This window comes from Argentina anserina, chromosome 3 (assembly GCF_933775445.1).
Source record: "Argentina anserina chromosome 3, drPotAnse1.1, whole genome shotgun sequence".
Classification (NCBI taxonomy): domain Eukaryota; kingdom Viridiplantae; phylum Streptophyta; class Magnoliopsida; order Rosales; family Rosaceae; genus Argentina; species Argentina anserina.
The window spans coordinates 9,001,355-9,017,428 of record NC_065874.1 but is presented as its reverse complement, the minus strand read 5'-3'; the positions used below and the strand labels follow the sequence as shown (position 1 = coordinate 9,017,428).

General features: G+C 36.6%; 2 protein-coding genes across 2 annotated transcripts; both read right to left on the bottom strand.

Annotated features, from left to right (window-relative positions):
• Positions 1–4,926: 4,926 nt before the first annotated feature.
• Positions 4,927–6,474, bottom strand: LOC126788577 (BAHD acyltransferase At5g47980-like). The gene has a single exon (XM_050514578.1). The coding sequence runs from the start codon at positions 6,410–6,412 to the stop codon at positions 5,084–5,086; it is 1,329 nt and encodes a 442-aa protein (XP_050370535.1). The 5' UTR covers positions 6,413–6,474; the 3' UTR covers positions 4,927–5,083.
• Positions 6,475–14,007: 7,533 nt separating this feature from the next.
• On the bottom strand, positions 14,008–15,345 carry LOC126788819 (BAHD acyltransferase At5g47980-like). The gene has a single exon (XM_050514832.1). It carries the CDS (start codon positions 15,334–15,336, stop codon positions 14,008–14,010), a length of 1,329 nt encoding a protein of 442 aa, XP_050370789.1. The 5' UTR covers positions 15,337–15,345.
• Between the last annotated feature and the right edge of the window lie 729 nt (positions 15,346–16,074).

The window sequence follows — 16,074 nt, the reverse complement described above, 5'->3', positions numbered from 1 at the left end:
AAAATCCACAACATTGATTTTTCACTCATCTAGTTTCAATCAGTATCTTGCTACAAATCAAACTCATGTATAATCTTATATGCCTTTGTTGTCTCACACAAAACTAAAAGCTCAAACAAATCCTCAAATCTCATTCAACTTGCTTGAACGACGCTTCAACTGTATATTTTCTGGGTTTTCATTCAATTCTAAATTTTGATTTATCTTCATGAATTATCGAGTCCTTAAAATATAGATTTTTTAAAGAGGGATTTATATTAGAGCCGAAAAAGAGAGAAGAAAACTATAAAAACCCAACAATTCTTGCGCTTCCACAGAACTTCCGATCCAGAAGCTTGCGCTTCCGCGGCGCTTCCAAAATCTTCTTTTGGAACAGCGCTTCCGGACGCTTCCGATTCCGAAGCGGGAATCAGACCTCCAGTGAAGCTTCCGTGCATCATAGGTTGAATTCTTTTGTCCGTTATCTAGGTTGGGCTGTGTTCTTGGCGCCAACTCCAATTTTCTGGGAAAAAAAATTTTGAGGTTTGATTTGACTCTTCGTTTTCCTTTCTTACATTCGGTCATACTACTACTTACTAGGCAATTGATTCATAGATAGTTCCTAAAGGTTCTTACTTTAGCCATTGATTCGATACTTTGGATTCTGTGGGCAGCCATGTATAGGTCTTTGGTTGCAGAGGCGCAATTACAAAATTGTGTTGTCTTTTGATATGTTTAGGTATGTGCACTGAAGTAATGGTTTGTTGGGGGATGAATATCATTCAAGTATATAAACTTTTAGTCTTTTAGTCTATACTACTGTAATGGCAATGTTCAATTACTAGTAAATAGTAATAGAACTCTACTACTGTTAATGGAAGCACAAGGGATATTACAGTATTAGTGTTTATGATTGGCTTTTGCTGCAATAAAATTTTGGTTTTTTGGTAGAAGTTATATGTTTTCTATCTCTCTCTGTAATATCTCGGAAATTTATAATTATTATTCGGAGATATTTAAATTGGTAGTGATTCGATTATATAGTACGAGGGAGAAAACTAAAGTGTTCAATCGATTTATACACAGAAACGTTACCGTGACGGGTTAAGAGTTGACCTTTTATCTGTTAGGAATCTCAGAAAACTTCATTCATGAAAGTCGTAGAGTTCGTCAATACGAATTTGTGGACACGCGGCACGCCTAAATCGGAGTTCGTATGAAGAAGTTACGAATTAAAAAGTATTTGGACATTTTTGAAAAATAGTATAAATAGGGGAATTAAAGAGAAAAGGGGGGAGAAAAATCAGAAATTCGGATCGGTACTGTTCACCCCAAAAAATCTAGATCTTTTCCTCCCGAGCCGCCGACTTTGGACCGCCGGATCTCCGTTGTCCGGCCACCATAGAGTAGCACACCGGTCCCGTTTGAAAAGTTGATGTGTCCTCTGTCGATTAGTAACAACGCCACCCACCATCTCGCTGCCGTTTGAGAGCGGTGAAGCTCGGAAGTTCCCCCGAAAATGCACAGTTTGCCGAACTTCACCTCGTCGGATCTCCCTTCTTCGGCCATCAATCGGTGAGATTCTTGTCCCATTTTGAAGGTCTCCATCCATACTACAAACCCTCCACAAGATTTAACCCAAATCGTTTTGTGCTAGGAGAATCGAAGAAAATAAATCATAGGTTTTAAATTGGGGCTTTTCGGTTTTTGTTAAATTGAAGTGTTTAGGCTCATAATTGAATTTTTGGTGAACTAGAAAGTTGTTAGGAATGTCATTTAGATTGTGGTGGTGAAATTTGGTGGTCATTGGTCGTCGTCGTCGGAAAACGGGTGGCGCATGAACAGTAAATCGTGAACAGTGTTATGTAAATAATAAATCACGAACAATGTTTTATGAACAGTGTTCAACTGTAATGAATCGTCACTTGAGATTTTACATATCGTTTTCTAAACACTTTATCATGCTATTAGGTGACCGACGAAACGAGTGAGGGAATCGTTCTCGATGTCATGGAAGTGCACGCATGAAATAAGGTGAGTAAACCTCACAATGATCATCATGATCGAAGTAGTGTTATAATTATTGAATTTAGTTTGAGTTGTCAACATAGTCGTTGAATCGCTAGCTTATAAAAATTATTCTAAAAATATGTTTTGGTTTAAATTACGTGAACTTGATCGTCTACGGTTCATGGTAAGTGAAACGCTATTTTAATAAATGATTTTAAAAAGGTTTTAGTGATTATAAACTATGGTGAATGTGAGTAAACCTCAATATGACAAGTCTACTCTTGGCGGTGACTTATATTTTTGAATTATTAAAAAGAGTGAACTGTGACATTTATATAATATAGTGGGCTGTGTATGTATACGAAAATGGTAAATACGATACATATATATGGGTTGCTATATTATATAATGTTTTGGTTTTATTTCAAATGTGAGATTATAATGTTGTGACTATATTCATACTGTTGTGCAAGAGTCGTTTGGTTGTAGTACAATAACATGTGTAGATTATTATTGTACGTGGTTTTAACATTGAGTCTTGTTAAAATATTTTCTGGTCTTCGGACATTGTTGGCAGTAATCGGAACCAAGCCTTGGCCGGGTGTCGGTTAAGATTCAATTAGAGTTATAGTCTGTCTGTCAGTGTACTGCATGAAGGGTAACAGATGGATACCTGGGTCTCATGAGTACTCATGTTTTAAATGATTTTGGGTAACCAGATGGTTTGCCCAGTGTCTCATGATACATATTTTTAAATGATATTAGGTAACAAATGGGTTGCCCAGTGTCACATGAGTATGTTTGTCTTTAAATATTATTTGTCATATTTCATTTGTATGTGATGTATGTTATATTGTTGGTTTACTCATACGGGCTGAAAAGCTTACCGGGTTTGTGTTTACAATCCCGGTGCACCAATTCAATGGTGTAGGGGATAGTTCTGCAGGTGGGGATTACCAGATTCTGAGGACTTACTCTGAAGAATTTCTTTATTCTGTTTGTGGTGAGTATTGAGTAAATTTTACATTTCAATTGGTTATAATATTGAGGTATAAACTGGTTATGTATTATTCAAGTCGACTAAGTCGTGCTGTGGATTTAGTTTCGATACACTGTTCTTATAAGATGATTTCAATATATTTAAGATTGTTTTAGAGTTTTCATGGTTTTAAATTCGAATTTTTATCATTCGATTTTGGAGCTGTGACACACACTCTCTCTATGATCTATGGCAGTAAGATTGATTAATAACGACTTGAAGACCAACTCTGTAAGTTTTACTTTTGAGCTGCAGACAAAATATAATCCCAAGCGTATGAAACTCATGCATTACTGATCTCTTAAATGTATAATCCAAATTGGTATCACTATGAGAGAGATGTACTTTCTAGCTATAGCCTATTTTCTATAACTATCTTCTTTCCCTTTTGGTCTGTTACCCACCTACCCACTACACAACTTTATTATTTATTTGATTGCATTTCATCACATAACGTTATGTCTAAGTTTCTTGTAGCCGTGTTTTTGACTATATAGATAATATCATGATAAGAATAATATATTCTGATCCATCATGATCTCATAGTAGTTGTAGGACTACAAGAATCATACTAATAGGAAAGCTTGGATCATTCATCATTGGCACTGGTTGTCTCCCCATATAGTCTGGTATAAACAACAGTATACTACAGATACAACGCAAATTGGATTTGAGAGATTTATAAGGTCCCGATCTCAACTTTGATCCTTAAAGTCATCTTTATTCATACTCTAGTTTACAAGGACTGACATGTACAGAGAGGTTGATCCTAGATGTACATCAGTCAACTGTTTTATTTTGTTATCGATAAATCATGCAAGCCACTCCTCATTGTATGATGCATTATTGTATCGATTTTGTTGTGTGTGCTAATTAATGTCTTCCAAGCTTTTGTCCGAGTTGTGGATTGCGATTTTCAGATAATTAGTATCTGATTCCATCATCTGAGGTTTGAATCAGTTATCCTTTCCTGACCTTGATAATCTGTAACTTATGAAAGGTTTAAATCCCAGATGTCATCTTTCATTTAAGCATGGGGTGTAATACTGCTTCAAAAGAATTGATTAGAAAGTAAAAAATTAAAGACACGATTACTTTTCTGATTAACTAATTGGAGCCATTGTTGGTTTTTATTGTCATGATGTTCTTGTTCACAATACAGATAGAAAACAGAGTTTCTTATATATATGACCCTTCTTTGCCTATGTCTTTGTCTCCTTTTGATTTGTTTTATATTCCTGCTGAGTATAGAGGATGAAATGCCTTGAAGATATTGTGTTGTTTTTCTTTTGTCTTAATGTAGGAAGACAAGAGTTGAGAGAGAAATCTGAGAATTGTATTCAGTAGTCAATGGTAAAAATCATTAAACAGACTTCATTTTCCCTATTGATAAACTAATTAACTTGGACAAAGTGACAAACCACTCAGCCACCAATTAAATACTATAGTAAACTTAAATCATGGGCCATTTTTGACTGCAGGTGATATTTAAGTGTGCTTGTATGCTTGAAGACTTATGATTACATTGACAGGTTCAACAACTGCAGGAAATAGGTTCCTAATTGAAAATACTATATGTTTATTTATTAATCATTTTCATGTGTATCCTTTTGCAGGCCACAAAAAATGCTGTAAGAGCGGCTTTGGCTCTGGTTCTGCTTGGACGCCAGCTTCGGTTTTCTGGAAATATTGAGGTTCTAATGCTTTATCTCTTACATACTCAAAATTATTTCGGTCATAACATGCTAAGTTAGTTATTTCTAGTTGCTTTGTTTTCTTTAAACCTGAATTGGTAGCTTTCAGCATAAAAAAGATGCATGTCTCCAGATACTTGCTGCAATAAAAAATTATGAAATTATTTTAATCAAGGTATTAAACAAACAGTCCAAGTCCTTGAACTCAAAACCTGCTATTATTTGGTTGAAATCCTCGTACTGGATTGTAAAAAGCAAAAAAAGTACAGATGGTCTCTACAATCTAAGGACTATGAGCAAGAAAACAATGACATATCACATATAAGGAGAAGCACCAGATGGGAGACTTTCTGCATATTATCTATATCACACTTGGATTGAAAGATCCATAAGCAAGCAGCTCCTGATTGTTTTCAACTATGGCCATGTCCTCTTCTAAGAATGTCAAGGACGCTTCAATGTCATTGCCACCTTTTGCATCCATCAATATAACCGTATTTTTAGATTGGAGACTAGGGAGACTTACCCAATATGGCTTTCCCCATCCAAAGTTGGTTTCATAGAAGGGAAACCAGCACCAACTGCTGCAAATATAGTTGTCTATGCCCCTCTTTGCCCAGCTGTTCCCAGACTCTTTGATTGATTGATAGGCGTCCTCTGCAGGAAGTCCATTAGGGTAGTTTACTTTATAGTCCTCGATGCTTTTCCGGAATTTAGTAACCAAGCTTTGAAGATCTACTTCACTCTCTACTGTTATTGCTGCGAAGTACCACACAAAATTCCCCAATATGTTTTCTGTGAATGCCTGCCCTGATCTTCTACGCATATTCACTGCTTGACACCACAAGGAAGGCCTTATCGAACCCAAGTTTGATCGTGATGCTTCCATGGCACATTTCCAGATGAGTGCTGACACTACTTCAACACGTGTGGGATTTGGCACAGAAGCACTAGCAGCTTTGGACTTGAGAGCCGTGAGTCGTGAGGCATCAAAGACGAATCTTTTTGTTGTGCACTTTCGTCGAATAAATTTCATATCAGGTTTCGGTGAGTTTAAGAAATCTTGTGGGGGATAGTGAGAAGCTGCAACACCAAACTCTACAGGAAGCACTGGATGATCAGTTGTACTACTGGGTCCAAGGGCAGCTGCGGACCAGCTTTTTATGAAAGTGCTGAAGGTAAAAGCATCTGCCACCTTATGTGAAATGTTGATTGCAATTGCCATTCCACCACAATCAAAGAAGTTGACCTGGACCAGTAGAAGATGACCTGTAAGTGCTTGTGTGGATTCTACAGCAGCTGGAAACAGACATTTTAGTATCTCAGTATCTGGATTTTTCAAAATCTTTGATATCCCACAATTCACCCTGGCTTCAATGAATGCAGCCCCACGATCATCGCAACAGATTGAATCATTGTACTGGAATTTCCCTGCTAAGGGATAGAAGTGAGTAAGGGTTTCAGATAGTGAGGCTCTTAGAATGCAGGATTTTTCTTCAATCAATGACTGGTGATTGGTATCAACCTCACCATCAGTATGATTGGGATAGAAAAGAATCAGCGGGACATAAACGTCAGGAATAAACTGATCCAGAAAAGAGAGTTCTACAACTTTGAGGTGGGGAAGAGTTGGAGAGGATGGTGTTATGGTTTCTTTGTGAATGATTTCAACCTGGATATCTGTACTCATTTTTCTTCTCCGCAATTGAGTTTCATATCCATGAACTCGTTACCATCTATATAAAGGCTTGAGTTGGCCAGCAGAGGACGGCTCCTATATAAGTTAATTCTTTTCTGTTATGATATTGTCATTGAACTATTTAAGTAGGTGAGTGTGAATCTATGGATCTCCCCCATAGTTTTTTCGATGAACAGCCAATGTTTCTTACTAAAAACTCTTGAATACAGTTGACATTCTTGACTTGTGCATCTGGGGAACTCACCCATAGATGATGCTTTCCGTCTAACATTGGCCTTCTAGGAAAAAAACCCTGGAACGGTGCACTTGTAGACTTGTAGACTTATACTTGTCTGTGTATCATCCTCTCCTGTTGATCATGATCTGAGACTAGTAAAAATGTCGATGGGAGTACTACCAGGGCCATAATAAAAGGAAAGCTTGGACAGTTACCCCTGGTTGTCTGATTGTCTACTCTTAGTCTGGTATATATTCAAGAGTATACTACTAGTTGGCTGGCTTTTGTAGTAGATAGTTCACTTCAGAATCATATATGATCTTATTTTACATCCCTCACGGCATCTTGATCCATACTCCAGTTTACAATAAGAAACCAGTGCGAGTTGGCTGCTTTATTAACTCTGTTTTTGATAAACATTGTGTACATCAGTCAGCATTATTCTATAGACCTGAGTTTGCACTAGATACATTCATACATTGCTCACGCCCAGCCGCTTGTTTTATACCGCAATCAAGAAATAAAAAGTCCTTGGGTCGAAGTCAACTGACCGTGTCGATTATTTAGAACCATCTTCCTCACACAATTGCACACAAATATGTTATCTAAGAATTTTATAACAATTAACAAAGCAACAATACTGAATATATGAAAAATCTAATAACAATCTATCTCAGATTAAATTTCATTCTACCATCCAACATGCTATTTGGATGATGAGCAACTGTTAAATGATCCTTCTCAGTTCCAACCCTTTCATTTCCATTCACTCGGGCCCATGAAAAACTGCACCAACTTGTCCCGCAACAGTGCAAACTCTTGTTGACACTGACTTCCTCCTTTCCATGGAGATGATGGAGCTTAGAATGCCGGCAGTAACTCGTTATCTCAGAATTACAATGGCAAAGTTCATAAACTGATGCAGGAAAAATGGCATCATCATCAAGCTGATTTCACATGCACACTGAAAATCCATGTCAACTCCTTCACCAAGTGTTTAAATTTCAAATCAAATAGTCTGAGCAAATGTCATTGTTATTTGTGACTTGATTATCTCACCATATCATGCACTGCATGCCCATAGCAAGGGAAGTTTTCCACTGAGAGCATATATATATATATATATATATATATATATATATATATATATATATATCTCAAATAAGGAGATCCGCACCAATGGTTTTGGTGCGGATTTCCATTTTTGAACTACTTTTCGGTCGCATTTCCTCATCTCCACCGTCTAGTATCTAGATAATATTGTGTAGATCATCTATGCAACATTTCAGCCAATTTGGTGATCGTTAAGGTCCACAAAATCGAAAACCAAATGGACGAACTGAATTCTATCAAACATGAAATGTTCATGTTTTTAACAGAAAAACGCAATTTTAAGGGCCTTAACAATCACCAAATTGGCTGAAGTTTTGCATAGATAATCTATACAATATTATAAACGGTGGAGATAAGAAAATTCGATCGGAAAGTGGTGCACAAATAGAAATCTGCACCAAAACAGTGGTGCGGACCTCCGCAACCAAGAAGAGCTATATATATATATATATATATATTTTTTTAAAAAAATCCTAGTATCACAATGAAATTGTAAATAGAATGAACTACAATTAGATTATATTAATATTGCAAAAGTACATGAAGAACACCTTGGGATGCACTCGAAAGTTTTCTCAATCTGAAACCAAATCAATTAGAAAGTCACACAATCAGATTACTTGACCAATCATTAAGAATCTAATGAAATCTCAAAATTCATGCAATTCATGAAGTTTCCCATTCAATTTTGAAAGCATAATCTATCCGGGAGGTGCTGGTTGATACGTGATTAAAAAAAAACTTCAAAGAAACCAAACATGCAGTTGTAAAAAGATAATAAATGAAACAAAGAACCTTAAGACAGACTCCCAAGAAGTCTCTCAAATTACTCTCTTTGTTCTTTCCCTCTCTCGTTCTCTCAGTCTCTCAGTATGTCTGGAATTGATCCACCCCTTCAATTCACATGCTTCATCACCAAGAATTAACCCAAATCCCAAAATTCATTTAATTGGGTAATTCAAGACTCCTACCCATACAATCAATCACCACGAAATCAATTTAGTTTCCTTCATGCTCGAACCCACCTCATGTTAAGTCAGTCTTACTCTTGCAACACCTGGCTAAAACAATTGAAAGGCAAAGATAATATCTCTAAAGAGAACTTATATTGAACAAAGAAAGCTTACAAGAGTGTTTACAAGTATGCTTGAAGGCAACTTACTTAATGCCTCAAATGTGAGGGTGTCTTGCTATTTATAGGCCTTCCCATCCTACCTCAATAGTTCTAGAGAATTCTAGGACTATGTACAAGTGTAGATGACTCTAGAGAAATCTATACGAGTCTACACAAAGCTAAGAGCTACCTTGAGTATTCTAGAGACTTCCGGAGTGGTCTTGTTCCCTTAGTCTCTCCATGGTTCTAAAGAAATCCGGAGATGTCCCAAGGCTTTCTCATTCCTACGGAGACTTCCAACGCCTTCTAGAACCTTCTATGAACTTCCAAAGAGTTCTACCATTTTCCGGATCCGCCTAAATATTTAAGTGTCTTCCGTAACCTTCCTTGAGTCATGCTTGTTTCAAAAATACTCAAGGTTAAAATGGTCAAGTTTGGCGGGATGTGACAACAAGCTATTATGGAGGTGTTGAACTGCTGGGTAATACATGCTCCTCTTCTTCAAATGTGCAGCTTCTTGTTAAATCACAATGGAGGGAGAGAAAGAAAGAAGAGGCGGTGTGGACACGAAGACCAAAGACAACAGCTAGCTAACGTATGTAAGGATATATTCAGAATTCCATGAGTCGCGCCAAGCCAAGCCGCAAGTTCTGTGAGAAGAACGGTGAAGGATTGAGCTGAAATTTAGTGTTGAAGAGAATGAGAAATTAGGAATGTGCGCGACAACTCGGCTTGAGCCGACACTGTTCTTTTAGTTGATGAACAATATATCAAGAAAGGGTGTTGTTAATGTACCTAAGATATTTCTATACATACCCATCATTTATTTTCTTACCAATTTTACCCCTCTTTGAATAATAAGTGCACTGCAAAACTTGCCTTTGTGGAACCTCTCCTCTGTCCCAAGATGACCTGATTGTTATTATGTTATCAAAATTCATTGTATATATGGCATCATGTCATAACATGATGATGAGTAATATGAAATTAGTTGAGCTAAGGAGGAACATGTTTCTTATGGGTAGTTGCACTCAGCAATGAGTACATTATCATTTATCAACCCTGCTGAGGTGTAGAAAGTTTGAAATCTCATAAAGGGTCTGGTGACTTCAAATTGCATGTTCATGTCCGTACAATTCTACAATATTAATTATTTGAATGACCGATTGACACCAAGTTCTGGGTTTCCTCTATATGAACATTCTACAACTATAATAATGGGAAAAAATCATTCTATAGTTCTAGTTTTTAGTGTTTTGGGGGCTGGCTTTCAGTATAGGACCAAAACTTAATTGATGTCAATATGTAATGTTCATGACTCAAAATATAGTCATGGAAGAGAGCTCGGGTTGCTTGGTTTGGTTTTATGAAATATGTGTTGTGTATGAAGAGTATATGGGTAAAATGGGTAAAAAAATTTTGCTGGGTATACTAGACATTTGCTGGGTACATTTAGCAGCACCCATCGAGAAATAGTATGTATGAAATTTGTACTTATATATATCTTACATTCTTACTATTGTTAGTATAACAATAATCTTACTAATAATCTTACTATTATAACAAAACACAAACATTTTTATCAACTAAAATATTTCTGAAATTACATAAATATCTCTAGATTATAGGCTAATTTAAACAAATTTTTAATATATGAAGGATGTAACTGTAATTAACAAAATAAAAAATATAAATAAAAAATAGTGGATATAAATTAGTAGAGGTGGGCATATCCCGATCCCGTCCCGAAATTCATAGGACGTATGTCCCGTCCCGTCCCGTTTTATAATAGTGGGACGGGACGTGGGACGAATAATTTTATCCCGCTTCGTCCCACCTTTAATGAAAACTTAAAAATTCTTATATATTTGTATCAAAATGAAACTAATTTATGTTCTTAATAACTCGAAAATTATATCAACTCAAATAGTAATGATAAATTATAATATTTTGAACATAATATGCATTTTTTTTTGTTAAAATTTCATTATTGAATGTTACTTTGTTAATGAAAAAGTAAAAATATAGGTTTTTATTTAACTTCATAGCAATGTGGGATTTGTCCCGTCCCGTCCCAACCGGGATTAATCCCGAGTGTGATGCATTCTTAAAAACCCTTGTTCTGTCCTGATCATGTCCCGATTCAAAAAAGTGGGATGAGACGTAGGATAAACCTCATCCCGTCCCGTGCCCACCACTAGAAATTAGGGTAAGTTATTACGTACCTTCAGCTTCAAGTCTAGGACCAAGAGAATGGAGTATATGGGCCAACCAATTCTAGTCCAGAAAAGGCCCAGCCAGGCAAGCCCAGGACCCAATGTGTTCGTAGTGTTGACTTCTCTTCTCAGTTCTCTCTCCATCACTTGAATTCTTGTTCTCCAAAGTTGAGTTCTTTGGTCCGTTATCTAGGTTGGGCTGTGTTCTTGGCGCCAACTCCAATTTACTGGGAAATAAAACTGAGGTTTGATTTGAATCTTCGTTTTCCTTTCTTACTTTAGCAATTATTCTGTGGGCAGCCATTGGTCTTTGGTTGCAGAGGCGCAATTACAATACTGTGTTGTCTTTTGATATGTTTAGAAATCAGTCTATAAAATGGTTTGTGCACTCAAGTAAATTTTTTGTTGGGGGATGAATCATTCGGGTATATAACTTTAAGTCTTTCAGTTTATACTACGGTAATGGCTACGTTCAATCACTAGTAATAGAAACCTCCTGATACAAATGGAAGCACAAAGGATATTACAGTATTTTAGCGATTATGATTGGCTTTTGCTGCTGGAAAATTTTGGTTTTATAGTAGCATTTGTTACATGTTCTCTCTCTCTCTCTCTCTCTCTGATGTTATGGCAATAAGATAGATTAATGACTTCAAGACCAACTCTGTAGGTCTTACTTTTGAGCTGCAGACAAATTTTTATCCCAAGCGTATTGGTGTAAGCCAAATCAAATCTTTATTTTCTTAAAAGGTCGGTTAAGGTTTATAATATCTAAAGTATCTGATAGCAGCCTACGAAACTTATGCATTACTGATCTCTTAAATGCATAATCCAAATTGGTATCACTATGAGAGAGATAGAAAGTACATAGCTATTTTCCATACCGGCTATATCTTTTTTCTCTTTTGGTTTGTTACACACTACACAACTTTATATTTAATTTGATTGCATTGCATCACATAATATTAATGTCTAAGTTTCTTGTAGTCGTGTTTTTGACTATATAGGTAATACCACGCGATAGAACTATATTATTCTGATTCATCATGATCTCATAGTGGTTGTAGGACTACAAGAATCATATTAATAGGAAAGCTTGGATCATTCATCATTGGCACTGGTTTATCTCCCCATGGTCTGGTATATAAAGTATAAACAACAGTATACTACATACAACGCAAATCAGATTTGAGAGATGTATATGGTCCCGATCTCAACTTTGATCCCTAAAGCCATCTTGATCCATACTCTAGTTACAAGGACTGACATACACCAAGGTTGATCCCTAGACGTACATCAGTCAACTGTTTTATTTTGTTATCGATAAATAATGCAAGACACTCCTTATTATATGATGCATTGTTGTATCGATTTTGTTTTGTGTGTGCTAATTAATGCCTTTGAAACTTATTATTATGATTCTTATTAGCTTTTTTCTGGGTTGTTGATTGCGATTTTCAGATATTTAGTATCTGATTCTATCATCTGAGATCTGAATCAGTTATACCCTTGATAATCTGTAATTTATGAAATGGGGTGTAATACTGGTTCAAAAGAAATGATTAGAAAGTAAAAAGTTAAAGACATGATTGCTTTTCTGAAAAAATAATTGGAGCTGTTGTTGGTTTTTAACTTTTTATTGGCATGATGTTCTTGTTCACAATACAGATAGAAACCAGAGTTTCTTATATTGCACCTATGACTCTTCTTTGCCTATGTCTTTGTCTTCCTTTGATTTGTGTTATGTTCCTGCTGGGTAAAAGAGGATGAAATGTTGGGTCGTATGTGGAACATGGACGTATACCATATAAATATTGAACAAAATTATTACATTAATAATAATTTCATTGAATTAAATTACGACATTGATAATAAAATTATCACATTTATTTTACACATTTACATATAATTGAACAAAATTACCATCATTACAATTTGTTTAAAAACTTATAAAATGTTGTAAGTGAAGTACTTACTTATAATAAAACTACAATTACTTAAATAATTATTGATTTTACCACAATAACAACAAATTTGTAGTCATATTTATAAATGTGGGTACCTAAGAAAATTCCATGAAATGTTTTTTTTTATAAACAAATTTGTAGTCAATCCGTCGTGTGTACACCCACACATGCAAAACCATATTTTGTTTTTTTGGTAAGAAGACAATAGTTTACAGAGAAATCTGAGAATTGTATTCACCAGTCAATGGTAAAAATCATTACACAGACTTAATTTCCCCTATTTATAAACTTTTTAACTTGGACTAACCACTTCAGCCACCAATTAAATACTATAGTAAGCTTAAATCATGGGCCATTTTAGACTTGTGTGTAGATAGCATTAGAAAAATATAAAATCCATTGACAGGTTCAACAATACTGTAGGAAATAGGTTCTTTATTGAAAATGCTATATGTTTATTTATTTATCATTTTCATGTGCATCCTTTTGCAGGCCACAAAAAAATGCTGTGAGAGCGGCTGCGGCTCTGGTTCTGCTTGGACGCCAGCTCCGGTTTTCTGGAGAATATTGAGGTTATAATGCTTTATCTCTACATACTCAAAATCCTTTCGGTCTTAAATTGCTAATTTAGTTATGTCTAGTTACTGTTTTTCTTTAAACCTGAATTGGTAGCTTTCAGCATGTATAAGATGTATGTCTCCAGATACTTGCTACAAGAAAACATTATGTTAATCATGGTATTAAACAAACAGTCCAAGTCCTTGTACGAAACCTGCTATTTATTGTTCGGTTGAATTCCGAATACTGGATAGTAAAAAACAAACAAAGTACAGAATCTACAGATGGTCTCTCAATTAACGGTGTCATCACTTTATATCTCAGGAAGGACTATGAGGAAGAAAACAATGACTGATCACATTTAAGCAGAGGCACAAGAACGGAGACTTTCTGCATGCCATCTATATCACAGTTGGATTCAAAGCTCCATAAGCAAGCAGCTCCTTATTGCTTTCAACTTTGGCCATGTCCTCTTCTAAGAAAGTCAAGGATGTTTCGATGCCATTGCCATCTTTTGCATCCATCAATATGACTATATTTTTCAATTGGAGACTAGGGAAACTTACCCAATATGGCTTTCCCCATCCAAAGTTGGTTTCATATAAAGGTAACCAGCACCAACTGGTGCAATTATAGTTGTCTACGCCCTCCCTTGCAAAGAAGTTCCCAGACTCTTTGATTAATTGATAGGCATTCTCGACAGTAAGTCCATTAGGGTAATTTACTTTAAAGTCCTCGATGCTTTTCCGCAATGCAGTAACCAAGCTTTGAAGATCTACTTCACTTTCTACTGTCATTGCTGCAAAGCGCCACACAAAATTTCCCAATATGTTTTCTGTGAAGGCCTGCCCTGATCTTTTCCGCATGTTCACTGCTTGACACCACAAGGAAGGCCTTATCGAACCCAAGTTTGATCGTGATGCTTCCATGGCACATTTCCAGATGAGTGCTGACACTACTTCAACACGTGTGGGATTTGGCACGGAAGCACTAGCAGCTTTGGACTTGAGAGCAGCAATTCGTGAGGCGTCAAAGACCAATCTTCTTGTTATGCACTTTCCTTGAATAAATTCCACAAGAGGTTTTGGTGAGTTTAAGAAATCTTGTGGAGGATAAAGAAAAGCTGCAGCACCAAAATCCGCAGGAACCACTGGATGATCAGTCGTACTACTGGGGACAAGGGCAGCCGCGGACCAGCTTTTTATGAAAGTGCTGAAGGTAAAAGCATCTGCCACCTTGTGTGAAATGCTGATTGCAATTGCCATTCCACCACATTCGAAGAAGTTGATCTGGACCAGTAGAAGATGACCTGTAAGTGCTTGTGTGGATCCTACAGCAGCTGGAAACAGACATTTTAGCATCTCAGTATCAGGATTTTCCAAAATCCTTGATATCCGACAATTCACCCTGGCTACAATGAATGCAGCCCCACGGTCATCGCAACAGAATGAATCATTGTACTGGAATTTCCCTGCTAAGGGATAGAATTGAGTGAGAGTTTTGGATAGTGATGCTTTTAGAATGCCGCATTTTTCTGCTATCAATGACTGGTGATTGGTATCAACCTCACCATCAGTATGATTGGGATAGAAAAGAATCAGCGGGACATAAACTTCAGGAATAAACTGATCCAGAAAAGAGAGTTCTACAACTTTATGGTGGGGCAGAGTTGGAGAGGATGGTGTTATTGTTTCTTTGTGAATGATTTCAACCTGGATATCTGTACTCATTTTTCTTCTCCACAATTGAGTTTCATATCCATGAACTCGATACCATCTATATAAGGGCTCGAGTTGACCATAGGATGAGGGCTCCTATATAACTTCATTCTCAATTTCTCATAACAGAAAATATTGTCATTGGACTAGTTGTAGTTGAGTGTGATTGAGAGATGCACATGCTTGGTTCTCCTGAGTTATTGGTTTCAAGTTCAGCCCATGTTTCTTATTTAAAACCCTTGAGTGTCAATCTTTACAGTTGACATTCTTGACTTGTGCTTCTGGGGTACTCACCCATATCCGATGCTTTCCGTCTAACATTGGCCTCCTAGAAGAAAACCCTGCACCGTACCAACGGGGCAGTTGTAGAATGTAGACTTATAGTTGTCTTGGACAATTACCCCTGGTTGGCTGTCGGCTTTTGTAGTAGATATATAGTTCATAGTTGAATTGAGAGTCATATATGGTCTTAATTTCAACGATATCATCCCTCACGGCATCTTGATCCATACTTCCAGTTTTTTTTTTATACGAAAAGGACTAATTTTCGAAGAGAAACTTCTGGAGAAGCGAGCTACAAAAAGATCAAAATTCAAAGCAGCCACAACACTTTGGGGAAAATTCATCTCCCAATTACGGGATAACATTGAACTTTGACCAACATTGGCGAGCGCATTGGAAACGAAATTGGCTTCCCTCAGGAGGAAGGAAATGTCTTCAAACTCAGCAGCAAGTCGTTTGATATCTTGG

Bases quoted from the DNA above. Each gene is read 5' to 3' on its own strand.
- LOC126788819 (XM_050514832.1), bottom strand. From the start codon at position 15,336: ATGAGTACAGATATCCAGGTTGAAATCATTCACAAAGAAACAATAACA.
- LOC126788577 (XM_050514578.1), bottom strand. From the start codon at position 6,412: ATGAGTACAGATATCCAGGTTGAAATCATTCACAAAGAAACCATAACA.